The sequence below is a fragment of the Hylobates moloch genome, unplaced genomic scaffold (genome assembly GCF_009828535.3).
Source record: "Hylobates moloch isolate HMO894 unplaced genomic scaffold, HMol_V3 SCAFFOLD_6, whole genome shotgun sequence".
NCBI classification, from domain to species: domain Eukaryota; kingdom Metazoa; phylum Chordata; class Mammalia; order Primates; family Hylobatidae; genus Hylobates; species Hylobates moloch.
Genome location: NW_026652281.1, coordinates 25,215,397 through 25,227,435, shown reverse-complemented (window position 1 = coordinate 25,227,435; position 12,039 = coordinate 25,215,397). Strand labels below are relative to the sequence as shown.

The 12,039-nt window shown below is 41.2% G+C and overlaps 1 protein-coding gene across 1 annotated transcript in view; it reads right to left on the bottom strand.

The window, feature by feature from the left end:
• Window positions 1–12,039, bottom strand: part of CEP120 (centrosomal protein 120) — an 83,402-nt gene that overhangs the window by 50,008 nt on the left and 21,355 nt on the right. Inside the window, exon 5 of the mRNA XM_032156564.1 lies at window positions 2,585–2,733. Within this exon, the coding sequence (XP_032012455.1) occupies window positions 2,585–2,733 (149 nt within the window). The remainder of the gene's footprint in view (window positions 1–2,584; window positions 2,734–12,039) is intronic.

Sequence of the window (12,039 nt, the reverse complement as noted above, 5' to 3'; positions counted from 1 at the left end):
AAACAACACGGTAGGCACCTTACTAACATTAAGCAGGCACCTTACTAACATTACCTCATTCCTCATGCAAAACTGAAAAGATGGTAAATATCACGACTATATAAAATCAAGCCTCAAAAAGGCTAAGTAACTTGCCTAAGTTGAAGGAGCTAGAAAATAGAATGAGATTCCAACTCAAATCTATCTTATTCCAAACTCATTAAGAGGCAAGAGAGCATTATATGGGAACAAGAGAATATTAAAAATGACCACATGGTCAGAAATACTTGGGCCATTAACTAGCTGTAAGATCTTCCTAAGACTTGGTTTCCTTATCTCTAAAATGAAAATGATCAACTCTAAGATTGTGGTAGGATTAAACGCAAAATATTCAGAGTGGGTGGCACAATGTCTATTATACAAAGTATTACACCTTAAGTAATCAATAAATATGAACAATTATGCCTTCCTAAGGAGGATAAAAGTGTTAAAACAGTGATTTAAAATTCAGCTGGGCATGGTGGCTCACGACTATAATCCCAGCACTTTAGGAGGCCAAGGCAGGAGGATCACCTGAGGTCAAGAGTTTGAGACCAACCTGGCGAATATGGTGAAACCCCATCTCTACTAAAAATATAAAAACCGGCCAGGAGTGATGGCAGGTGCCTGTAATCCCAGCTACCCAGGAGAGTGAGGCAGGAGAATTGCTTCAACCGGGAAGGCAGAGGTTGTAGTGAGCTGAGACTGCACCACTGCACTTCAGCCTGGGTGACAAAAGCGAGGCTCCATCTCAAAAAAATAAAAATAAAAAATAAAATGCTTTGCAAATATGGTAACAATGCAGTAAAAATACAGTACATTCCTAATTATCTGACATATGGACAAGAGTGTTCTGATGTGGTTAATAAATAAAAAGGCAATAGATATCTGGCTTTCCCTGCAACTAGAGTGGCAAATTAAATTATAACAATCCACAAGCAGAGCTTTAAGAAGAGAAGAAAAATATGGAAACTGATATAAAGGCAAAAGTACGTATGTATCAGTGAAGAAATTTACAGTATCAAATTAGGAGAGAGAGAGTAAATGCTCAAAGAACATCAAGTTCTTTACATAGTGGGGATGAATTCACTGTGACAAAGTAAACACATTTCCTGAGAAAAATCTTTACCTGATGTACCTTGCAAGTCAAATTTGCATGTATTTGCAAGTCAAATAAAAATGTGGCCACTAATTGCATATTTCATTTGTGAATGTGGATTACATGGACATTTTGTTCCTCTAAGAAAGTAAATAAGGCCGGGCATGGTGGTTCACACCTGGAATCCCAGCACCTTGCAAGGCTGAGGTGGGAGGATCATTTGAGGCCAGGAGTTTGAGACCAGCCTGAGCAGCATAGTGAAACCCTGTCTCTACAAAAAATTTAAAAATTAGCTGGGTATGGTGGCACATGCCTGTAATCTCAGCTACTCGGGAGGCTGAGGCAGAAGGATCAACTGACTCTCGGAGCTTGAGGCTACAGTGAGGTATGATCATGCCAAGGCACTCCAGGCTGGGCAACAAAGAAAGACCTGTCTCTTAGGGGAAAAAGTGGGGAGTGGAATACTCTGATAAAAATTGTACAGTTATAAACCATCTTATCTATTTTTATAAGTATTAATTCATTTCAGCTACTATAGAACAACATAAAGTCAAGAAAAATAGACCAAGTTGATAGCAGAGGAGGGAAAAAAAAAAAGGGAAGTGGAGTTGAGAAGGACAGTGGAATAACAGCTAGTTTTGTGTTGGGCCGCTGTTGGGAAGAAGGCAATCTACCATGAGCTCTGAGCATCCCTGCACATTCTTGCAGAGTATGGCAAGACTGCAAGGCCCAGACCACTCTTTTACTCAGCCCATTTCCCAGGGTTGTTTAAGCAGCTTGAGAGATAAGGTAATGTGTCTTCTTGGACAAAGACTAGGCCTGCTTACTGCTTACAATAAAAGTGGCAGGTTCCCCAAATTCAGTTTCCTCAGCTGTGATAAAACCCACTATGTGCAGAGCAACCACCTGGGCCCCTCTGTGTAGTCCCTATGGGACTTGGGGTAAGGGCAACTGAAGGAAATATACCAATATTCATGTTCTTGCTCTGCTAAGCGTAATAAATTCCTTTGTTTCTGATCCAAGAACCAGTGTCTCTGCTAGCATCCATGATAGTAATAGCTTAATTTATTAGTTTATAAACAAGATAAAATAGTAGGCATTAAATTTTAGTGGCAGAAAGTATTCCTGACATTGCAAGTTTCTTCAAAAAGTAAATTGTTCACAAATTTAAAAATCCTTTCATGTCAGTCCTTACAATGCCATACAGTACAATGGAAAACAATGTTAACTGATGGCCATTCTCCTAAATCCTGAGAGATTTATTCTCTTACAATCAAGATCATCAAAACCGATTTTTTCTAAATTAAAGTTTTCTTTCTAGTATGAAAGAAAACATGTTTTGAACTAATTTTTCAAAAGTTAAAAAAAAAAGTCTACTTGCAAGTCTTTTTAATACCTGAAAGGTAAAATGTTTTACATAATGTTTTCAAATTATTCATAAGTCACCAATCTCATGGAAAGTCTCACCTGTTCCAACTGGGTGGCAAATGCTATGGTCACTGACATAATAAAGGAGTCAGTACAACATTCTGCTGGTCCAATCTGATGGTAGCCTCCCTCTTCATTTAGCACAGCCACAATGTCCCTGGGGTCAAGTCCAGCCAGGATGGCAGGTACTTTACAGAGAAAAGCACGATTAAATTACATTGTAGTCTGTCATAAACCATTAGAAGATTTTTAAAACTGATCATAATTTGCTTGGTAATTTTCATGAATACAGTTAATAGCTAATAAGGTTTCCTTTACTCTCTTACATACTCACCAAAGAAACCTTACTTAACCAGCATTTTCTTTCTGTATATAAAAGTAAAATTCTGAAGTAACATCTTTAAAACCTTAAGGTAATAAACCACACAGAAAAGGCATCTAACAGAGGTTTTACAGTGAATCTACAGTGGAAAGTGAATAAGCTAGATATGGCTAAGAAGAAAAGGGTAGCTGAACAGGGAATGGGGGAGTAAAAAAGAGTGTTCTAGACAGACGGGACAGTATGTACAAAAACACAGAAGCAAGAGAAAGCATGTGTGAGAAAACTGACACAGGCATAGGGTGCCAGATCAGAGTGAGAACCGACATACAGAGGGAGGTGGGACTAGATAAGCAGACGCCATATCATACAGTCTTTCTGTATGCTACCCAGAAACATTTTTGGATAGTTTTCTAAGAATAAGAGAAAATCATGAAACTAGTTTTGAGAAGAAAACTGACAGATAGGCTTTAGTATGAGGAGACTGAAGAGGGACAGGGTTTTTGAATTGATTTAAAAAACAAAAAACATACACAACTAAAATAAGTGACAATATCAATGTTGAGGAGAATACAGGAAAGTGAGTGCTCTTAATGTTGGCAGTTATGAAATAGAATAACCTATTAGAGGGTGATGTATCAGGGCCTATCAAAATTTTACATGTGCATACCCCATAAACAAGCAATCCTTCTTCTAGGAGTTAATCCTAAAGAGTTGTGCTTACAGTAGCACTAGCTGAAAACAGTATAATAATTAAGAGCACAGATATCTAAGTCACATAGACCAAGGTTCCAATCCCAGTTCTGTCCTTCACTTGTTGCACAGGGAACCCATATCCATCTCTTTTAGTCTCCATTTTTTTTTTTTCTAAAAAGCTTTTATAGAGTTGTTGAAAGATCAAATAATGAAAGCAAAGCATTTAGCACAGCCTCTGACCCATTAAGCACTTTAATAAAGGTAGCCATTATATAATAAGGCCAATAGAGCTTAGAAGTTAAAATAACTATGAAATGTTCTCACTGACAGGGGAGTTACAAATAGGGTGAAGGTGAAAACTAGAATAAAACTTGCGGTGTTGGAATGGAATTGAAGGTGTCAATCTGAATTGATAATATATATATTGAAGCGTCTATATACATATATATAGAACAGCATCAATTCAGATATTATATATACACATACATACATACATATATATACACACATACATATGGTTTTTTGTTTTTTTGCAGAGCTAGGTGAGGTTTTATTTTGGACCAAAAAAAAAAGCAATTGAATTGTTTTGTAGCTGGAGGCATGGGCAAGCGGGGGTCCCCAGGTAGTAAACTCCCCAGCGAGTGGACTGAGGGCTAGGGCTGAGCCTCAGGTGGGCCTCCTGTTCCCAGTGCTACCCTGCATAGCGCCTCCCTTCCAGGCTCTGGGGCAGCGCAGGAGGGGTAGGCTGGGAGGGGCTGCCGCAGCTGTTCACTTGGGCAGGACGTCAGACGACTCGGACACCAGCTTCCCATCACGTGTCTCGATCTTCGTCACAACCACGGCCCTGGAGAAGCTGGTGCGGCTGAAGGAGCTGGAGCCCGCGCCAGAGCCAAAGCTGGAGCCCAGGCCGTAGCTGAGACCGGGGCTTGTGAGGCCCCCATAGGCCGAGCTCAGACCACCTGCATAGCCGCTGGTAGTCTTCGTATGAATACTCATGTTCTGCATCCCAGACTCCAGCCGGCTCTCCTCGCCCTCCAGCAGCTTCCTGTAGGTGGCGATCTCGATGTCCAGGGTCAGCTTGACGTTCATCAGCTCCTAGTACTCCCGCAGCTGCCGCCTGAGGTTGTTGATGCAGCTCTCGAACATGTTGTCCATGTTGCTCCTGGCCGACTTCCGCTGCTGCAGGAGGCTCCACTTGGTCTCCAGCATCTTGTTCTGCTGCTCTAGGAACTGTACCTTGTCTATGAAGGAGGCAAACTTGCTGTTGAGGGTCTTGATCTGCTCCTTCTCTGGGGCGCGCACAGCCTGGATGTTGGGGTCCACCTCCAGGACAAGGGGACTTAGCAGGCTCTGGTTGACCGTGACTGCAGTGATGCCTCCCATGCTGCTGGCCCCACCATAGCCACCGCCCAGGACACCCTGAAAGCTGCTGCTGCCCACTCGGGAGAAGCTCGAGGAGCTGATGCGGGTACTGGGCCCACTTGTGTAGGAGCGGCTGCTGAAGGCCTGGGGGCCAGAGGTGGACACCTTGTATGACTTCTGGGTCACCCTGATGGACATGGTGGAGGCAGGTGGGCCAAACCAGGCAGAGATCCTAGAAAGGGCGGAGAAGCTGCTTCTTGGTCTGTTTTTTGTTTTTTATTGAGACAGAGTCTCGCTCTGTCACCCAGGCTGCAGTGGATCTTGGCTCACTGCAACCTCCGTCCCCCGGGTTCAAGCAATTCTGCTGCCTCAGTCTCCTGAGTAGCTGGGATTACAGGCTTGTGCCACCAAGCCAGGCTAATTTTTTCTATTTTTAGTAGAGAAGGGGTTTCACCATGTTGGCCAGGCCAGTCTCAAACTCCTGGCCTCAAGTGATCCACCTGCCTCAGCCTCCCAAAGTGCTGGAACAGGCGTGAGCCACCATGCCTGGCCCTGGTCAATGTATATTGATAAATACAAGCAAAATGGTGTATATGTGCTTTGGTTTCAATGTGTCCCATCCAAAACTCAGGTGTTGAAACTTAATGGCCAATGTGATGGTATTAGGAGATACGGTCTTCAACAGGTGATTAGGTCATGAGAGCTCCTCCCTAATGAATGAGATCAGGTGCCCTTATAAAAGGACTTGGTGGACGGAGTTCCTCTCTTGCTCTTCAGCCTTCTAATATGTGAGGATGTAGGACAAAGTCCCTCACCAGATGCCAGTGCCTGGATCTTGAACTTCCCAGCCTCCAGCACTGCGAGAAATAAATTTGTTCTTTATAAATTACCCAGTCTGTAGTATTCTATCATAGCAGCACAAAACAGGTAAGACCATATGTATATGTACAAATGTGTGTATGTATTTATACGTGTGTGTACACGGATATGCACAAATTCCCTCACTTTGTCTACTGAAAGGGCCTGGGAGCAGTGACACCTCACTATCAGCTAACCTACCTAGCACCTAGATCTTGGCTTCTAAAAATCATTCTTTACTAAAAGGAAGCAGGGCTCCTTACAGAAATGGCTGAATCCAGAGCTGAGACAGGGTAAGCACAGGATACGCTTGGAACATCTTGTTGTGTCTGAAAATATTTGTTGATAAGTTCAAAGAATCATGGAGACATTCAAAAGGAAACAAAAGCAACTTAAAAGGGCTGCCCAAATCTGGGACAAATAATTAAGGGTAGTTAAATATTGTAAAACACTAAATAAAAAGAGAAAACTGTAAATTCAGACTGATATAAATAAACGAATTGAAGGTCTAATGAGAAATTGAATATATTCATAATTTCACAATTCTGCCCCATGAGAGTTATTAGTTACAAAGGAAAAAAGAGCAAGTTTACAGTTAAGAACACTCACACACAACACTTTAATCAAGTAATCAAAGTCAGCATTAGAAATAGGACAAATCAAAATTGTGCACCACCTGATAAGATGCAATGGGAAGAACGTGGCATCTCTTCGATGACATTCCTGCCAAAGATGCATAAGCTAAATCTAAAATCAGACAAACTCAAGTCATGAAACAATCTACAAATTAACTGGCCTGCAATCTTCAAAATTTCAAGATCATGGAAAGATCAAGGAACTATTTCAGAATACACAGATATAACAATTCAATGTAACATCTAATTCTAAACTAAATCCTTTTCCTATAAAGGAAACTATTGGGAAAAGAATTGGTAAAACAAAACTCAAATGAAATTAGGTGGTAGTAATGTATCAATCTTTCATTAACGTAATAAGGTTACATGTGTTAATATATTGATGTAAATTTCTCAGTTCTGATGGATATACCATGGTTATGAAGGAGAATGCTCTAATAAATACTTCAAATATTCAGGTGCATTAGGTAGTAAATTCCTCTCAAATAATCCAAGGAAAAATATTCTTCTTCATAACATACTTCCAACTTTTGGCGAAGACTGAGATTATTTCACAACGAAAACAAATTCTTAAAATTTTTTTTTCCACTGAGGGAAAAAATAATAAAGGCTCCAGAATCTGACTTCCAAGTTCACATCCTGACTTCACTACTTACAATGTATGCCATTTTGGCAAACACATTGCTGAAATTCAATTTTAACCATCTCTTGGGTTTATGGTGCCTAGAGGTCATCCAAAAGAAGATGTCTAGGAGGCAAGTGATATTTGGGTCCAAAGGCCTAAGTGGGGTTCTTCGGCACAGAAGAGTATGATTGTATGACTGATGCCTGGTAAATAAATAATATTGCATTGGAAGAGTGTATACAGAACGAGAAGAAATTTCTTTAATATATAAAGGTTGAGAAGAGAATGAAAAGGCTAAAAGGAAGTTAAGAAGTACTGGTAAGAGAAGAAGCTGACGAAAAGTTATTGTTAAAATACTGAATTATAATATCTTCTCAATTCAAAAGGTAATTCTCAACTCAGAATTAAACTTTTAGGACAAGACAACTATTTATAAATTCACTGAACTAAGAATATATGTGCCAATACAAACAGCACTATTAACGTTAGTTTTCCACATATGTCTGGGACATTCCATGCAACATGACTGAAGCATAGTAGAATACCAATTGTATGATTTCAATTTCACTATCTGTTTCTCTCATTTCCAGAAGACACCTTCTTCCTCTATGGAAAAAGTTTACACAAGAAATGTAATCACAAAATATTAGAGTAGGAAAGAACTTTAGAGACTATCTCATCCAATTCCATCATTTTACCTAAAAGAAAATAGGGACTGTAAAACACTGAAGAAGAAATATGCAGTCTGGCACATAGAACTTAGAAATCTTCATTTAGCAGGGGATGGAGCCAAGATGGCCAAATAGGAAAAGCTCCAGTGACAGCTCCCAGCGTGAGCAACGCAGAAGACAGGTGATTTCTGCATTTCCAACTGAGGCACCGGGTTCATCTCACTGGGGAATGCCGGACAGTGGGTGCAGGACAGTGGGTGCAGCGCACCGTGTGTGAGCCGAAGCAGGGCAAGGCATCGCCTCACCCAAGAAGTACAAGGGGTCAGGGAATGCCCTTTCCTAGTCAAAGAAAGGGGTGACAGATGGCACCTGGAAAATCGGGTCACTCCCACCCTATTACCGCGTACTTCCAACAGGCTTAACAAACGGCACACCAGGAGATTATATCCTGCACCTGGCTCAGAGGGTACTACAACCATGGAGCTTCACTCACTGCTAGCACCGCAGTCTGAGATTAAACTGCAAGGCGGCATCGAGGCTGGGGGAGGGGCACCCACCATTGATCAGGCTTGAGTAGGTAAACAAAGCGGCAAGGAAGCTCGAACTGGGTGGAGCCCACCACAGCTCAAGGAGGCCTGTCTGCCTCTGTAGGCTCCAACTTTGGGGGCAGGGCACAGACAAACAAAAGACAGCAATAACCTCTGAAGACTTAAATGTCCCTGTCTCACAGCTTTGAAGAGAGTAGTAGTTCTCCCAGCACGCAGCTTGAGATCTGAGAACGGGCAGACTGCCTCCTCAAATGGGTCCGTGACCCCCGAGTAGCCTAACTGGGAGGCACCCCCCAGTAGGGGCAGACTGACACCTCACACAGCCGGGTACTCCTCTGAGACAAAACTTTCAGAGGAACGATGAGGCAGCAGCATTTGCGGTTCACCAATATCCACTGTTCCGCAGCCACCGCTGCTGATACCCAGGCAAACAGGATCTGGAGTGGACCTCCAGTAAACTCCAACAGACCTGCAGCTGAGGGTCCTGACTGTTAGAAGGAAAACTAACAAACAGAAAGGACATCCACACCAAAAACCCATCTGTACATCACCATCATCAAAGACCAAAGGTAGATAAAACCACAAAGATGGGGAAAAAACAGAGCAGAAAAACCAGAAACTCTAAAAAGCAGAGCGCCTCTCCTCCTCCAAAGGAACGCACCTCCTCACCAGCAACGGAACAAAGCTGGATGGAGAATGACTTTGACGAATTGAGAGAGGAAGGCTTCAGAAGATCAAACTAGTCCGAGCTAAAGGAGGAAGTTCGAACCAATGGAAAAGAAGTTAAAAACTTTGAAAAAAAATTAGACGCATGGATAACTAGAATAACCAACGCAGAGAAGTCCTTAAAGGACCCAACAGAGCTGAAAACCATGGCACGAGAACTACGTGACGAATGCACGAGCTTCAGTAACCGATGCGATCAACTGGAAGAAAGGGTATCAGAGATGGAAGACGAAATGAATGAAATGAAGCGTGAAGAGAAGTTTAGAGAAAAAAGAATAAAAAGAAACAAACAAAGCCTCCAAGAAATATGGGACTATGTGAAAAGACCAAATCTACGAAAGTGATGGGGAGAATGGAACCAAGTTGGAAAACACTCTTCAGGATATTATCTAGGAGAACTTCCCCAATCTAGCAAGGCAGGCCAACATTCACATTCAGGAAATACAGAGAACGCCACAGAGATCCTCGAGAAGAGCAACTCCAAGACACATAATTGTCAGATTCACCAATGTTGAAATGGAGGAAAAAATGTTAAGGGCAGCCACAGAGAAAGGTCAGGTTACCCACCAAGGGAAGCCCATTAGACTAACAGCTGATCTCTGAGCAGAAACACTACAAGCCAGAAGAGAGTGGGGGCCAATATTCAACATTCTTAAAGAAAAGAATTTTCACCCAGAATTTCATATACAGCCAAACTAAGCTTCATAAATAAAGGAGAAATAAAATACTTTACAGACAAGCAAATGCTGAAAGATTTTGTCACCACCAGGCCTGCCCTACAAGAGCTCCTGAAGGAAGCACTAAACATGGAAAGGAACAATCGGTACCAGCCATTGCAAAAACATACCAAATTGTAAAGACCATCAAGGCTAGGAAGAAACTGCATCAACTAACAGGCAAAATTACCAGCTAACATCATAATGACAGGATCAAATTCACACATAACAATAGTAACCTTAAATGTAAACGGGCTAAATGCTCCAATTAAAAGGCACAGACTGGCAAATTGAATAAAGAGTCAAGACCCATCAGTGTGCTGTATTCAGGAAACCCATCTCACGTGCAGAGACACACATAGGCTCAAAATAAAGGGATGGAGGAAGATCTACCAAGCAAATGGAAAACAAAAAAAAAAGGCAGGAGTTGCAATCCTAGTCTCGGATAAAACAGACTTTAAACCAACAAAGATCAAAAGAGACAAAGAAGGCCATTATATAATGCTAAAGGGATCAATTCAACAAGAACTAACTATCCTAAATATATATGCATCCAATACAAGAGCACCCAGATTCATAAAGCAGGTCCTTAGTGACCTACAAAGAGACTTACACTCCCACACAATAATAATGGGAGAATTTAGCACCCCACTGTCAACATTAGACAGATCAACGAGACACAAAGTTAACAAGGATATCCAGGAATTGAACTCAGCTCTGCACCAAGTGGACCTAATAGACATCTACAGAACTCTCCACCCCAAATCAACAGAATATACATTCTTTTCAGCACCATACCACACCTATTCCAAAATTGACCACACAGTTGGAAGTAAAGCACTCCCCAGCAAATGTAAATGAAAGAAATTATAACAAACTGTCTCTCAGACCACAGTGCAATCAAACTAGAACTCAGGATTAAGAAACTCACTCAAAATCGCTCAACTACATGGAAACTGAACAACCTGCTCCTGAATGACTACTGGGGATATAACGAAATGAAGGCAGAAATAAAGATGTTCTTTGAAACCAACCAGAACAAAGACACAACATACCAGAATTTCTGGGTCACATTCGAAGCAGTGTGTAGAGGGAAATTTATAGCACTAAATGCCCACAAGAGAAAGCAGGAAAGATCTAAAATTGACACCCTAACATCACAATCAAAAGAACTAGAGAAGCAAGAGCAAACACATTCAAAAGCTAGCAGAAGGCAAGAAATAACTAAGATCAGAGCAGAACTGAAGGAAATAGAGACACAAAAAACCCTTCAAAAAATCAATGAATCCAGAAGCTGGTTTTTTGAAAAGATCAACAAAACTGATAGACGGCTATCAAGATTAATAAAGAAGAAAAGAGAGAAGAATCAAACAGAAGCAATAAAAAATGACAAAGGGGATATCACCACCAATCCCACAGAAATACAAACTACCATCAGAGAATACTATAAACACCTCTGTGCAAATAAACTAGAAAATCTAGAAGAAATGGATAAATTCCTCAACACATACACTCTCCCAAGACTAAACCAGGAAGAAGTTGAATCTCTGAATAGACCAATAACAGGCTCTGAAATTGAGGCAATAATTAATAGCTTACCAACCAAAAAAAGTCCAGGAACAGATGGATTCACAGCCGAATTCTACCAGAGGTACAAGGAGGAGCTGGTACCATTCCTTCTGAAACTATTCCAATCAACAGAAAAAGAAGGAATCCTCCCTAACTCATTTTATGAGGCCAGCATCATCCTGATACCAAAGCCTGGCAGAGACACAACAAAAAAACAGAATTTTAGACCAACATCCTTGATGAACATGGATGCAAAAATCCTCAATAAAATACTGGCAAACTGAATCCAGCAATACATCAAAAAGCTTACCCACCATGATAAAGCAGGCTTCATCCCTGGGATGCAAGGCTGGTTCAACATACGCAAATCAATAAATGTAATCCAGCATATAAACAGAACCAAAGACAAAAATCACATGATTATCTCAACAGATGCAGAAAAGGCCTTTGACAAAATTTAACAACCCTTCATGCTAAAAACTCTCAATAAATTAGGTATTGATGGGACGTATCTCAAAATAATAAGAGCTATCTATGACAAACCCACAGCCAATATCATACTGAATGGGCAAAAACTGGAAGCATTCCCTTGGAAAACTGGCACAAGATAGGGATGCCCTCTCTCACCACTCCTATTCAACATAGTGTTGGAAGTTCTGGCCAGGGCAATCAGGCAGGAGAAGGAAATAAAGGGTATTCAATTAGGAAAGGAGGAAGTCAAATTGTCCCTGTTTGCAGATGACATGATTGTATATCTAGAAAACCCCAT